This window comes from Indicator indicator, chromosome 24 (genome assembly GCF_027791375.1).
Source record: "Indicator indicator isolate 239-I01 chromosome 24, UM_Iind_1.1, whole genome shotgun sequence".
NCBI lineage: Eukaryota > Metazoa > Chordata > Aves > Piciformes > Indicatoridae > Indicator > Indicator indicator.
The window spans coordinates 12,802,245-12,817,938 of NC_072033.1; the positions used below are offsets into that span (position 1 = coordinate 12,802,245).

A 15,694-nucleotide genomic window follows, 5' to 3' on the forward strand; every position below is an offset into this window, starting at 1 on the left:
CCTCCTAACAGTGAAAAAAAAAAAATATTTCAGAGAAAAAAAAAAGAAAGAAAAGCCTATTTGTTTTAGCACAAGTCTTTATGCTGCTTCATCTTTTGCACGTGCACTCTCTCAGAATAGTATCATCCAACTGGTTGTATTTGATAATTAGTAAAAAGAATGGTGTTTGTCACAATGGCCACAAAAAATTTTGTAACACATCATATCAGCGACCCACTCAGTTTGAGAAGAGAACAAGACATCCACTTTAAAATACTGGCTCTAAAGCTTGTTTTCAAACAATGTTGTTAGACCCTAACATATATCTAAACATTCTTTGTAAGGGTTTTAAAAGGCTCCTTTTTTTCTTGAGCTACTTTTCCTTTTACTAAAGGGATGTTATTTGCCACTGCTACAGTTCTAACAATATCCAAAGTGACCCCAGTGTTTCGAGCAGCAGGCATTGCAGTAGAGATTTAAACACATAAACATGTCAGTGCTAACCTCACTAAGATAATCAAAGCACCCAGAGACAGGATAAGCTTTAGTGACAAATTTGGCCACGCTCTGCATGTTAATAAATCCTTTCCAAATGGTGTTGAGACGAGAGAGAAAGAGGGAAGTGTCGCTGTCTTGAGGTGAGCGTGGCTCTGCAACACTGCAAAACAAACCCAAAACAGAAAGGTTATGGAACACAAATTAAAATGGTCCCTTCTTTTTTTCCCTTTTCCCCTCCTCTTATCAATCAAATACTTAAATGAAATAGCAGAGGTTTAACTAAGTATTTTGTTAATGTTTTCCATTAACTTGGTAGTAACACAAAAAGCAAAGAATCACAGAAAATAAAGTTGTAGTTACAGGCACAAAGATGCCAGAAGATGTGCCACAAAGATGATCCAAGGGCTGAAGCACCTCTGCTATGAGGATAGGCTGAGGGAGCTGGGGGTGTTCTGACTGGAGAAGACACCAGGAGGACCTTAGAGCTGCCTTCCAGTATCTGAAGGGATCCTACAGGAAGGCTTGAAAGAGACTTCTCATAAGGGTGTCTAGCAATAGGACAAGGGGGAATGGTTTGAAGCTGAGGGAGAGCAGAGTTAGACTGGATATTACAAAAAAGTTCTTCAATATGAGGGTGGTGAGACTCTGGAATACATTGCCCAGAGAGGTTGTGGATGCCTCCTCCCTGGGCTGTCGAAAGCCAGGCTGGATGAGGCCTCAAGTAGCTGAGTCTGGTTGAGAGATGTCCCTGCCCATGGCAGAGAGGTATCTCTAAGGTCCCTTCCAACCTAAGCCATTCTATGATCTTGGCAAAATTTGTTTATCACTTTAATTGCTGTGCTCCTGACCCGTAAGAAACTGAACTGAATTCTGCATTTCCCACTACTTGAGTGAACAATATGCATCTGAGATTCTCAAGTGAAACAATTCACTATGAACAAAAATATCTTTGACCTGCAGTTGCATAAGGATATACTTTGCAATATTTATTTTTACTGCTGTATATACCCAGAATATGAAAGAAATTAATTAATTTCCTTTCAAGTTGACTAGCTGGTTAATTCATAATTCAGATGTATTTTAATATAGGATGAAAATCTGGAAATGCCTTTAAACCATCTCTCACATAGACCTACTTTCTATATACTAAGGTACACACAGACCTCTAAGTCTGCATAATACCCTCAAGTTTTATTTATCTGCTGAAACGTTGTAGAATCTTTGCTGTCAACATAAACTGATGCTGTAAAAATGTTACCAACCAGAGAAGATAAATGAGGAGATGGTAAATTAAAACTCCAAATAAGGTGAATGTGCCTTTTGACTGGGAGGAGAGGAACAGGACATAGGACACAGGAGACTTGCAAGACAACCATGGTAGAGACTGGGTAGCTTGGGTTATTATTAAGTATACGCACTTGATATTGGGTGATTGATGAACTGCTAAGTATCTTGGATCTGGTGAGGATGATGGTTTTGTTAATATTGATTTGGGGACAGTCATAACTGGTTTTGAAGTTTCCTGTTTTGTTTCCCCTGTTGAAACTCTGTCAGGTGCAGGGCTGGAATGCAGGGCTGATGTCACAATACCAGAGGAGCTGCTCATTGCTGTCCTAGGGTCTCTGCCAGAAACTGTTACAGTTGTAACAACAGGGCCAGCACAAGTGGCAGGAAAAGCAGAAGCCTCTTCAGGTACAGAAGAATCTACATTGTTATAGTCCTGTGTTGTAGGAATGTAAGTTCTTTCTACAACCGACTGAGAAACTGTCTCTGTTACTGGTTCAGCTTCAATTTCCATTGCATTTTCAGAATCAGCTTCTTTGTCAGGCTCTGCTGCTGGGGCTGGCGCAGAACTTTCATATTTTGGCTGCACTTCTGGTTTTGATTTCGACTCCACCTTTTTAACAGGAGCTGCCATCTTCATCTTCTTGGATGGTACCTCATCGTCAGACGCTGAAATCTGACCTATAAATTTATTTCAAAAAGCTTTTGATTACTATTTAGCAACGAAATAGCTTGGAGAAAAACAAAGAAACAAACCACACAATCCTTTTAGTTTGTGCAAAGTCAGCACTGGAGATACCTGTACAGATTTTGCAATTCAGGTCAAAAAGATGGGCTCGGTGTTGACTTGTTGTATCCTTCAACATACTGCTAAACACATCTAAAGAAGGAGCACTACTTAAATTTGGTGCACTTCGGGCTGACTCTTGCTGCTCCTAAAAGTGAATAAACACACAGAAACACATGATCCAGTTGATTATTAATTTCAAGCAGAAAAATGGATTTTGGAATCTATTAACTTCAGTTCTTAAAAAAAAAAACAGACTAATTAAAGGCCTCGGTTAAAGCATAACACATCAGATGCGGTTCTCAAATCAGGTCATATTTGGCTTATTTTATTCCACAATGTTCTGAAGTAGAGAGCTAATGTTCAGAAGTAAAAGATTTCTCTGTAAATGGACAGCAAGGGCTGGAAAATACACAGCATTTTAGAAGTGCATGCAAAAGATACCTATCGTTTGGTTGTTACGTTACTTCAAAGTAAAACCTACTAGGTAATAATATCCTTTGAGTTTACTGAAACAAGTTGTGACGAAAAATGTGAGGCTCTTGTTTCCATTGATCTCTCTGAATGTCTTCATGCTGAAGCAATAGCCAATACTTACATCAGAATCAGACACTGGTGGAGAATCTTCCATGTTTACAGCTGGCACATGTTCCCGTTTTACAACTGTTTTCTTGATCTCATGAGATTTGATTCTTGCCTCTACTGTCTGCAAGAAACAAAACCATTTTGGTAAAAAGTCTCAACTAGACACACCTACCTCTGAGAGTGGTGAGACCCTGGCCCAGGTTACCCAGAGAGGTGGGAGATGCCCCATCCCTGCAACCATTCCAGGCCAGGCTGTTTGGGGCTCTGAGGAACCCAATCTAGTTGAAGATGTCCCTGTGTACTATGGGGAAATTGGACTAAATGGCCTCTAGAAGTCCCTTCCAGCCCAAACCAATCTGTGATTCTAGGAAAAGTCCACGTTTTATAATTTTATCCTGTACTTTACTGTCATCTGTCAGGTAAAAAGTCAATTCAAACTGGCCATTATTAGTATTTCACTAGGAAGAAAACAGTGCATTAAGGGTTGGCAAACTTGCTCATATCTCAGCACACAGTGGGGAAATTATGTTACTTACTGCTTTAGCTGGTTTCTCTTTCCATACAGACAGCTCTTTCGATAAAAGTTCTTCTGGTTTCATTCTCACTAGTTTTGACAGTGAGATTTCCTCACGAAGGACACGATGGAAGAGTCCCTGAGAACAGAACAGACTCTCATGCCATGCTGAAAAAGCACCTTCTTAGGTAACTAACAGGATCTGCAGGGCTCAACAGGAAAACCCATTCCAGTTCCTTAGCTCTCCATTAAGAATGCCACCAACTTATAAGCCAGTTTCGAAAGGTGCAGAAATCAGAACATAATGATTCAATAAACATGAAGTAGGAATTTTCCTCGCTAGCATCAATGATGATTAACATAAGTGAATAGGAAAGTCAGAAGCTGACCAGCCAGTCTCCTGTTTCCTGTCTATCATAGAAATTTACAAACCCCCAAAAGTTCTCTAGTGAGTATTTTCATCTGTACCAGCACCTGTTGTTTGCATTTAAAGTATAAATAGGATCATGTATATGGGCAATATCCCAACACAGAATGTCACAAGAACTTAATAAAGTCTATATTTAATTTAAGAAAGCCATTCTGTAAATAAATATTTCACACCAATTGTCCCCTCTTGAAACTCTTTCGGTGAGGACACATTAAAAACCAGAAGTCTATTTCAGTATATTTATTGTTGAAGGAAATTGCAAACCTGGTTTTTGGGGTCCTTGAGATTGAACATGATGCTGCGGTATTTACTCTTGTATCTGTTGTCTGTGACTTGGAACAAATTAAACATTTCCTTTTCAATATTGAGTGCTATTTTCCCTACTTCACTCTCTGTCATCACCAGGTCATCACTATCATTGACTCTGTTAAAAACAAAAAAAGAGCAGGTGTATTTGTTAGGGAAGGATCTTTAGGTTGCATCCATAAAACCTAAAGTTTCGGTGCTAACCTAGGCTCCTCCTCACTCAGCAAGGGCTCAAGACTCCTTTAAATGACACCTTAAAGACAAAAATCTATCTCAAGACTTTGAACTGTAAACTACAGCAACCTTTCATTACTGTACACAGGTGGCCATGGAGGGACAGCTTTAGGAAAATCAAGGCAGCCTTTAGAACTACTCCTGCTGGTGGCACTCAAGTTAGGAGCTTCTCAGGCATGAGCCACACAGAGAACCCAAGGGCTTTAGTCCTAGCTTCTCCCCTTTGAAGAGCTTTTCTATTTCAGAGGCAATGCCAGAGTGCAGTGCTCTATAATAAGGCTGGATAGCTGATGTTAGCTTTAATAATCATTAGGGGGAAATCAGCTTTTTGTCTGTTTGGTGGAGGTGTTTTTTCTTTCCTCAGTGATGCAGTTGTTCACTGACCAGGCTTTGTTGTTGCTTTTTATGTTGGGAGGGCAGGGAATCTCAGTAAGCCTTTAACCTGTCACTATGTCCTGTGCTATGTTCCCTACAACCTCTGCATCTCCAAGCACTGCCATCAGCAGTACCTGCGTTATAAAAGCTTCTATGCTGTCACTGAATTCCTCAGCTGCAATTGCCTCAATAATAAATGGGATAGGAAGGTTTCTTTGATGGTTATTTTTTAAGGCTTTTTCACTTACATCTTTATTTTGTATCAGGACTTTTTAACATAAACCTGAAATGCCTGTTAAGCTTGTAGTGACTGGTAGTATAAATGCAGTCCCTCAATATCCCTTATCGAGATGTAAACACCCCGCAGGTTAAGCATTTACTTCTAGGTGTAGCTTCCTATATAAATGAAGTGCTTTGAATTCCCACCTCTTCCACAAAATTTCTTTTAGGGATCGTCGAATGTTTTGCCGAATCTGAGAGTTGGGTTGTGATTGGGCAGGGTTGGCTGATGCTTTTCCTTGACTATTTCCAGATGTGGTGGCAGTGGGAGACAGTGAAATCTTTTTGGGTCCTCCACCCAAACTGGCAGATGCAGCTGGTTTTTTGGAAACAGATGAGCCCTGGGACAGAGATGAATGCTTTGCAGGAACACTGCCTGATGGAGGAACGCCGCCCGATGAAGGTTTCTTGGGAATTACACCTTTGAAACTTGAAACAGGCTTAAGTGATAGCTTAGTTACTGATGTGATAGAGAAGGATGTTGGCTTCTTTAGAGGAATATTTTTAGAGGCCTGTTTCTCCATTACAGATGCAACAACTTTCTTTGATGCTGATGTGGAGTCCTCATTTCTTCTCTCTTCCCTTTGAGCTATTAAAACAAAGAAGAAAATACAATATTAAAGGCTTAACTTTAGAACTTCCTGTTCCTGAAGACCAAGTACCAAGCTGTAAGAAAACAACACCTCCAGAGAGTAAAATTATCAAGCAGTCAACTTCAACTATTTACTTTCATTAGTGTTTTGTAATTAAAAAAAAAATCAAAACATGCAGAGATTGGTGTAGTGTTTTTGAAGAAATTTGTCTTTTGTTCTTTGGAATCTTTAAAGTCACTTTGGCTCTAGAGGTTAAAAATTTTATTGACAAGAAAAAAAAAAAAAAAGGAAAAAAAAACCCACCAGAACAAAACAACCCAAAAAAACCCCAAAACAACAACAAAAAAATATGGCACCACATCACCTTCAAAAATTCCTGAGTGGGATCTCATGGCTAAGCTTCAAAACCACCCCAAACTTTCACACATTAATAAATAAATAAAGCATTACAAACTACATTTTACATTTAAACAGAAAAATTCCACCCCAAACTTTCACACATTAATAAATAAAGCATTACAAACCACATTTTACATTTAAACAGAAAAATTCTCACAGCACCATGCAGAACCAGTTTATTAGAGGCTGACCTGACATGTCCATGAATTCAAAACTACACTAATATTATTAGAGTTTAAGAAACCCTGTAATCCAGATTTTGCATTTTAAACAATAAGCAAAGACAAATTATGCAGCACAGAAGTTGCTTTAAAAATCTAAACAAATAATCTACTTGCTTGCTGACATGAAAATCATACTGCTGATGTTGCCATAAACTGTTCATAGATTTTTCCTGCCTATTAGATTCTTCTACCCTACCTTATTAGCTGCTGGTTAAATTTTGGATTTTATAATTAAACACTAACATTGCTGCTCAGGCTGTGGCCATCTAATCCCCACCATTCCCAAACTACCCCATTTACAACATTCAGAGTTTCTACTGAATTTCTTTTCTCTAATATTAATAGAATAATTGATGCATGTCATACACAAAAACAATTGCAAAGCAGAAGTAAAGGCTCTGGTTTTCACACATGTTGCAGTTAGACTTGCACAGGACTTTTAAAGCAAGCACTTCCTTAAGATGCATTTCATTTGGCACTGATAGGAACAATTCAACACAGCAAAAAAAGCTAAAACCAACACCACAACCCCCTCCAGCAGAAAACAAAACATCATTTACAAGACACAACTTACAGTGGGCTAACACTAGCATATTTAACCTGACAGCTCAAACAGAGAAGGGTTCTGAGGGAAACTACCGTAACCAACTGAAATAAATTGTTTCATTTAGAAAAGTCAATTTTTGCTCCCCCCCCAAAAGCTTTTCTCATAACCACTGACCACCTAACAAGTCAAATTTATTTTGATGGTTTTAGCTAGTGAAGGTTTGCAGATGAATTAGCCCAGAAGCCCTAGTTGCAAAGTGCAGGGGAAAAAATCCAAGAATTTAACTTTCAATAACTTTATCAAGGACCCAATGGTCCCTCTTCACCTTCCAGATCTGCTATCACAAGAGCAGAAATTACTAGGAAGGGTCTACATTGTCCAGCTTGTCTGTTGTGAGACAGACTTGAAGGGGACCAAGCACTCCTGTTAAGTCTGGTTCAAGAAACCTCACAGATCAAGTTTCCCATGGCAACATCCCTCAAATCAGGGAAGACTTGGAATACTTAAGGGACACATGATGTGAGTCTTCTTTTCAGCAGGAAATGGCCTTGCAACCTTTTCCCCACTTGCAGTTCAGGTACCCCCTGCATGGCAGCAGAAGCTCCAAGTAGAAAGACTTCTAAACCCCAGCACCCTTAAGTGGGCTCTTACTGCCAGCAGTTTCACCACAGAGGCATTGGTGGTTAAGACGAACCAAGGCACGAGGCTGTTTCTGCAGTGCTAAGGATAACGGAGTGTGCTGAACTTCTGCTGGAACACAAGGAGAAGTATCCAGAAGATCCAGAAACACTACCTATTTACCCTGATCTTTTTGCCTGGGAAGCATTTTACAAACAGACACCTTGAGGATTTTTTCTGAGTAAGACTGGATGCCATAATACATTAAATCAATCCAAAGGATGTGAAGACTCTGCTATAAAGTACATTTAAAATTACAACTCTCACACTATTCCTACAGATTTCTCCAGAGACTGGTCTTGGTTCCTGTCAGACACTGAGCTAGGGAAAACTTCTGTGTGACCCATAATGGCTCTCCTCATGTTCCCACACTCCCTACCCCATGAACACAATTCTACTTGACAGGAGGGCTGTGGGAAGCCCAGGAAGGAAGAAGGGGTCAGGAGCTACTACTGATTGGGTTTGTTTGGTTGAATTCAGCATCCAGAGCTTGAGACAAAAAGCCAACCTAATCTGAGTTCAGAGTCTGGAACAGAGAGTTGAATATCCACACCATGCACACTGAGAACACTGCAGGAATTACTCTACTTCCATTCTTTTTCCTGGTTTATTGCATCTTCTGCACAGAATTGTACCTTTGCGGGCAGGCCAGAAATGTTTCTGTGACTCATGATGGAAAGGCGCAACAGCACAGCTCAGGTTTCAAAGTGGTAACAGTAAAATCCAGTCCTCTAGTTCTTCTGGTTTACAGAAGTATAAAATACGAAACCGAAAGTTTGTATTTAATCCTCTACGCACTATCTTTTTAATTATTAGTCCAAATTAGTAAGAACTACATTGATAAAACTAAAACCGGCACAGCTAAGATGTCGTGTGTCAGGCAGTTGTATACAAGGGCTATATCCACACCACAAACAGCTCCATACTAGGAGTATGTACTTCTGAAATAAATCGAAGTACTACTACAAAGGTAGATTGAAGTTCCCAAGGTTGAAGGGCAGCAGGAGAAAGACGCAGAAGCATCCTTTATTCAGGAAGTTGACATCATGACCATTTAAGAAAGGTTTCCAAGGCAAGGCATGTCATTCTGTGCTTCTTTAGCCAGCAGAAAATGTGTAAACATTTCGTCAGCTACTTGGGAGTTTAAGTTCCAAACCACAACACTACTTTACACCAATTACCACTGTCTACCTAGCACACAATCTTGGACGTGCTAGTTCAGTCACAGGTAGGTCAGGCAGTGCTTCAGAACATTTACCAACTCCTCTTTTACATTTACAGGACCCACCACTACTTGAAGGACACTTAAGTTGGATGCACATTTTGCCAAAGAATCAAAACTACATCAATCCTACATATGCAAATATGCCTGTAGATACACCTCATCTAAGAAACTTTTTATCCTGTTTTGACTGTGAGGAAGCAGAATTTTCGTCTTATCAAGTTCTGGGTTTTAGAAACAAGCCTAATGTTTTGCCACATAAATCAGCTGAGCCAACTCACTCTTGTCATTACATGGGTCTTGGATCCAACACACAGGACTCAGCTGAGTGTAAGGAAGGAGCAGGACTGCCTCTTCTGGTGGCAGCTTGCTCTTCTCTTGACTCAGCTGCAACATGAGCGCACCTAAAAGCCTAACACCATCATCTGACGGCTATGAAACCGACAAGTGTGTGTTTCGAAGAGTTAACAGAAAGGTGTTCTCTTTTCAGAGAGCAGCATGCCAGTGTAGGTGGAATTAAAAGTCTTGAACAGATGCCACTGTTGCTCAGCAAGCTGACAGGACAGGCTGAGCAGGTGTTCTCTCAGACTATGAGTTTCAAGTGACTTGGCTTCGAAGTCCATGAACAACTCGAGGAGAAGCAGTCAGTGCCTACTACACACACTGACCACTCTATTTTAAACTGTGATGTTTCCAGTCCCTTCCAGCAGTAGCTCCAGTGCACCTACAAAAAGTGCCTTTGAACAAATGTACAACAAAAGGAGGCTGCTGAGATGGGTGTGTCCATACTAACATAGTACCGGTGAACTTCACCACAGACACATTAGTGCCAGAAGAAGGCATTTAGTGGCTCTTCTGCTCAGCACTTTTGAACACTCAGGTGCACCTCCCATGGTTTGATGTTCAAAATAGTATTTCAAACAAAACAAACCTAATCCATCAATTTCTGTGTTCCCTACTTGGTCCCTTGAGCCACTTCTCAGGACAGCAACAGGATTCTTATTGACTGGAGTGAGGCAGGGGTGAAAATGGCTGAGAGGTAGAGGTGGAGCTAATAAGCCAGCTCATCCCCAGAGTGAAACCCAATGGCTCCTCAGGCAGCAACGGGTGCATTCCCTGCAAGGCTTAAGAATATAGCATTGCTATGCAACATTTCACTACAGACATAATTGTAATCTCTCCCACTAGACATCAACAGATAGAGAAGCCCTCCCCCCTAAGGAAATTCCCTGTGAAGCTATGCTAGACAGCACAACGTGCAGCTAAGAATGAAACCTCTGTAAGCAGTGGAGGATGTAACAGCAGTGTTACCTCCTGTGGTACAGATGGGCCTGTTGAAAGCATGGTGGTTACATATCCTTCACTTGTACATCTCAACACTGGTGATTCAGCACTGTGATGTGGTTGTGGAGGCCCAATTTATGATCAATTTCCACATCATAGTGATGTTTACTTTTGCCTGAAGGATCTGCATAGTGAGGAATGCACAGCCATCGTAACCCTCACCTACACTGGGAGGTTGTGCTTTACACCACCAGCACTGCTTCTCCTCTGAGCTCTTCAAACTATTTCTATGTAGCATTCAAGTCTACACTGCTTCTTCCCCCTTTCCCTCCCTCCCTAGTGTTTCTTTAAAATAGTAGCTTTAGAAAGTCACTTCAAAAAAATACACCACCACCCCCCTTAGTTTCTCTTTACATGATCTCACTTGTGACAGGTTATTTTGCTGGAGATATGACCTAGTTTTTCCAACTTTTAAATATCTGAGGAAATGCATTACTGCTTTTTGTTGATCACTCTAAAATTATTCAAATCACATTTTAAAGATCTTTAGTTTCTTACTCTAATTGATGCCAAGTTGCAAGCAATGCTGTAGGTAAACCACAGGCAGTTACACTTGAAGAGTCTGTTTTGCTATGAGTCTGCGAGGCTATTTTTTTTCCCTCTGAAAAAATCTTTACGGGGGAAAAATAAACAAAATGGGCATCACAGCTACTGCTACAGAACACTAAAAAGACTTTAGTGAAAGATGCCTTGCAGCCAGGCAAGCTGCTGGTTTGTTAGTGATATAGCATGAATTATCAGAGGTATCCCTAAAGACTGAAAAGTTTGGCACAAGACTGTTCACACACCACTATTGCCTCTGCTGGCTAACATTGTCATGTTTCCCTCTGCTCTCCTCCAGCTTCACTAAGCCACTTTTCCCCTCCCATGAAAAAGTTCCTCATGGCAGTATGTGGGAAGGACAGGCAGATGTCCAGGCTTCGTTGGCTTGTCCACCTTGCACAGAGCTTTCCGCAGTGGGAACAGGATGCTGACAGCTCACCACTTCAGAAGGCTTTGCCTTGCCTTGCACACGGCAGCCTACATGCTGCTGAAACATGTTGGTTCTACAGGCATTGTTCACTGCATTCTCTGTTAACTAGGAGACCTTAAGAACACAAACCACAACTTTCACAAGTATGCACAGCATACAGGGTTGGGTTGCACCAACAGGAAGAGAGCTGGTAGCATTTTTCTGTGAAAATAATAAAAAAAATAATTCAGTAGGATTCTACAATGTATTAAACCCAAGGAATACTTGTGATCCACTTTTTAAAGTGAATCATTTACTGCAAAATTTTAAGGTCCTTTCAAAAAAAAAAAAAAACTTTTGCCAAATTAGAGGAGGAAAAAATCATACCAGTGCAGCTTTGCTGTTGTGAAAAACAGGCAAAAAATAGCTTTTAAAAGGCATTCTCCTCAAAGGCTGGCCAGAGCCACCTAAATATGGGCTTTTGAGCAGTTAACCTCTTAACCATCTGCAGCAGCACCGGCCTTGACAATAGGTTGAATGCAGGTGTGAAAAGACCAACCAGAAGCAGGAATTCACAAAATTTTTTGAGGAATTCACAAAAACCCCAGCCAGTATTTCCACACTGGCCTGTGAAGCTGTACTGCGTAGTGCACAAGGTCCTGCAGCCCCTTCTTGCTCAGGTGCAGGCAGCTGCATGATCCATTCCTCTGTGCAGCTGTCCCAGTGTGCTGCAGCTGCCTTGTTTCAACACTGCAAAAGGTGAGGGCAGCCCACTTTGGCTTGTATCACAGTAGAAAAGGAAAAGGAGAAGCTCTTGGTTCAGAGAGGGTGAAATCTCTCACCCCAATTCGCCATTAACTGAGACTTTTAAGAACTGCATTTTTCCCTCTGAGCAGGAGTCCTCAAATTTAAACTGGTGTCATTCCAACAGCTTCCCTTTGCCACTTGGCTTCACTGTGTCCTAAGTGGACTTGTCTGATGCTGCTGTGGTAGGACCCCTATCTGCATGACTCGTGATAGAAATAATCTTAACAGAGCAGGATTTGAGCTGATCCTTCCACCCCAATGCCAAACGTGAATCCAAGAGTTCTTCCGAAGTGAAACCTACTGATGCATTATTTAACTTGAAACACTGAAAATAATACAGAGGTGAGCTGGTGCTTTAGATGTCAGTTCTAAAGCACTCTACAACAGGAAGTGACTTACCAGGTACGAGAGGTTCCTCAAGAGCAGCCTTTGCAGTCACACTGCTGGGATGCGTGCCTGACATCTCCAAGCCTGGGAACTTGTCGAGTCAGTCCTGTTGAGTGCCACTGAAGCACCCTCTGGTGGCACCAAACACTCAGTGCCCAAGGCTGTGAAGGTGAGGTGTAGTTTGTAACCGCTTCAGTTCCACAGCTGCTCAGTTGTTGCTGTCCTCAAACCTGGTTTTGCTAGACTTTTTGTCATTAGTTCTACTTTAGTGTTGAACTCCTAAACAGGTTTCAGTGTCGGTTTTCACTGTGGCCTACAGAACGCGTCTGCTTCCACTTCAAGACCAAATCAAACTTTATTACCACACACCAGCGTTTCAGAGGTGTGCCTCCTACCCTGCCATCTGCCTTCAAAAGTTTCGATTAGTTCTAATCTGCACTACAATGAGAAGCTCCTAATTAAGCTGCCCCTGTGTAAAGCCCTCACATTCTGGCACACAAAATAAACCTGTCTTTAGCATTCATTAGTTTAGGGAACTCGGGAGACAAGGTCCTTTTTGCGGTGGTGCTGTAGCTATGCTCATGCAAATCTGCAGGCCAGATGCACAAAGCTTTGTTTTCATCTAGAGGAAACCAGAATGATTTGTCTGATCTACATTAGATGACTGCATCTTCATAACTACACCATGCCAGTAAGATAGGCACTGTCTGCTGCTGCAAAAAAAGGGTTCCTTATTGTCCAGACTGTTCATGGGATTGTTTTCATCACTCCTTGCAGGGAGAGGCCATCTTCAGGTTCCAAGTTCAGTACAGACCAGACACAGTGAATCATCACCACCACCACCAGCAGCAATACTTGACTCCAAAGTGTAAATGATCACCTCAAAAAACCCCTTTTATTTGGGGAGAGGCAGAGAAAGATCGTTTTTCCCTGCCTATGCAGCCAAGTAAGCAAGTTCAAAGGACTAATATTAGTAAAAGAAAGCAAAACAGCAATAGAGGATGGTGAGGTTCTTTTTTAATCAAATGTTTATCGCTTTCAGTGTTGATGACAGGAGAGAAACCACCCTAATATTCAGTGTATCCAGAAGTGGCAACAGGTTTCTGCCCCCCAACCCTTCCCCTCAGGAATGGTTCCTTACACTGAAGCCAAGCACCCATTCTGGTTAAGTGCTGGCTCTCTGTTGTCCAAATGCCTTGGGGGTGCTAGGTGCCTGAAAGGCTCAACAGGGAACATGCCAGCAACAGGGACCAGCCTCCCTAACATAAGAGACACGGCAAAAATCTTCAAGTGGCCGACTGCCAGAGGACAGATGTAACATACCTTGTAGAGCTGAGAAGGGGAGCTCCAGTAGTTCACAGGCAGATGGTAATTGCTCCCCAGGGATCCCACTCCTCCTTTTAACTGGCTGGGTCCCAGGGGATGCTGGCTTCAGCAGCCACTACTGGTCTGCCTCACTTCATAACCAGGCTTCAGATCATGTGCCAGCCTGTGTGCCAGCACAGGCCCTGCCATCCTGACAAAGCCAGTTCAGCAGTGGAGCTGTGTTATAGCAGTCACTCCTGTACTATGACTTTTCCAAAGCCAGAAGATCTCCAAGGTGAATTCTCAGAAGTTCTGGCAGGCTTGTCTTGGGGTTTCTGATCATTATTTGGTCTGTCAGCAGCCTTTCTGAAAACTCTTCTAGGTACAAAGGGTTAAAGCTAGACCTACACATACAGCAGGCACATCCCAGAAAATGGCCAGTAACATAGAGTAAGTCTTTTATTCTCCTGGGACTACTCACTTTTCACTGTCTCCCACTATGGGTCTATGGTGCAGACTATAGCATGAAGCAAAGACACTTTAGCTGTCAAGGAGTTACATGAGATGCCAGAATCAGTTTAGGGACATTATGGGACTTGGCCCAGGCCAGTTTTTCCCATGGTGAAGCACTCAAACCAGAACAAATGCATCAAGTTTGACTACAGTCAGTTCTTCCAGACAAACATCTATGACTGCAACCCAGCTCCTCGAGAACAGCTCCTCAGTTTTAAGTATTTTTTAACAGTTAAGCTAAACCAACAGCAGTGTACTCATGCACACTGCACGCAGCTGAAGAATCACAGCTTAAACTAGTACAGTCTTGCCTGAGAACCATTAAACTGGTACCAGTCTTTGTGCCTTTCTTCTTTTCACAACAGTACTTATAGCTTCCTATATCACCTTTCAGCTGTCTCAAGTGTACATTTTCTCTTTACAGTGGCATATTTTCATTCTTTCCTGCCTGTACTGTTGTTATAGAAAGTGAAACTGACACAGGAAAAAAATATATAAAGGATGTATGCTATAATCTAAGGATTTTGGTATGCACACATTTGCTGATGATGGGCTCCCAGTATCACTGCATTACTCCCTTTACAACATCTCCAGATTTTGTCAGAGGTGTACAGGAACAAAGCAGTCCAAGTTGCCCTTTGTATCTGGGATCTTGAACTACACCAGCAAACAATATTCACTTTGTGAATAGGTCTCAGGTATAGAAAAGCTTAGCTGCAGAAGAAATTTAGGAAACCGAAAGTGGGAGAGGTAATGAAAGGAAATTTGCATCACCAGGGATCTCCTCACACCTGGCCTCCAGGAGGTGGCAGTGTCGTCTCTCCATTCACTGCTGAGAAGCAGGAGAGGTGCCACACACAGTGCTTTCCTCCGAATGAAACACTTCCCCCTTCTCAGTCCCAGTCATTAACAACTATGTAATACTACTACCAAGCAAGATGATAAAATGAACAGTACGAGTTCACAGATTTCCATCTGGGTGGGACAAAGAAATCAAAGTTTTTACTCGACGTGTTCTACCACAAGAAAGGTAGTAAGAAACACATTTCATGTTTAATTTTTACCTAATAAACTCTTCACTCTCATGTGCACTGAATTTCTTTACCAATAAATGCAGTTAGGATGTTTGAGCAGCCTTAGCACCTGATTTGAGTAAATTAGAAGTTCATGTATCTCTTTTAAGTCCAGTAAGACAGCTGAACTTCCAGAAGGATCTGAAGCACTGATGGGTACTTAGTTTATTTGTCACTAGCTAGTTCAAAAATTGATACTGCAAACATCCATCTTCTTCCCCTTCTTCTGGATTTTCTCTTTTAAAACTGCTGAAACATTCGCTGCTGACTTCTATTTGCAATTAACAACAAAAATATATTTTAAAAGCCTCAAGTTTTGCTCTCTAAAGCAGAAAACCTGAATTCAGGTGCTTCAGGCATAGACACCGATACTGCTGGT

At 41.6% G+C, this 15,694-nt stretch overlaps 1 protein-coding gene across 1 annotated transcript in view; it reads right to left on the reverse strand.

Annotated features, from left to right (window-relative positions):
- Window positions 1-15,694, reverse strand: part of DIDO1 (death inducer-obliterator 1) — a 39,840-nt gene that overhangs the window by 11,658 nt on the left and 12,488 nt on the right. The window contains exons 7-13 of the mRNA XM_054392025.1: window positions 5,419-5,860; window positions 4,342-4,501; window positions 3,666-3,786; window positions 3,147-3,250; window positions 2,561-2,696; window positions 1,896-2,442; window positions 484-637 (exon numbers count right to left, since the gene is read on the reverse strand). Of these exons, the coding sequence (XP_054248000.1) occupies window positions 484-637; window positions 1,896-2,442; window positions 2,561-2,696; window positions 3,147-3,250; window positions 3,666-3,786; window positions 4,342-4,501; window positions 5,419-5,860 (1,664 nt within the window). The remainder of the gene's footprint in view (window positions 1-483; window positions 638-1,895; window positions 2,443-2,560; window positions 2,697-3,146; window positions 3,251-3,665; window positions 3,787-4,341; window positions 4,502-5,418; window positions 5,861-15,694) is intronic.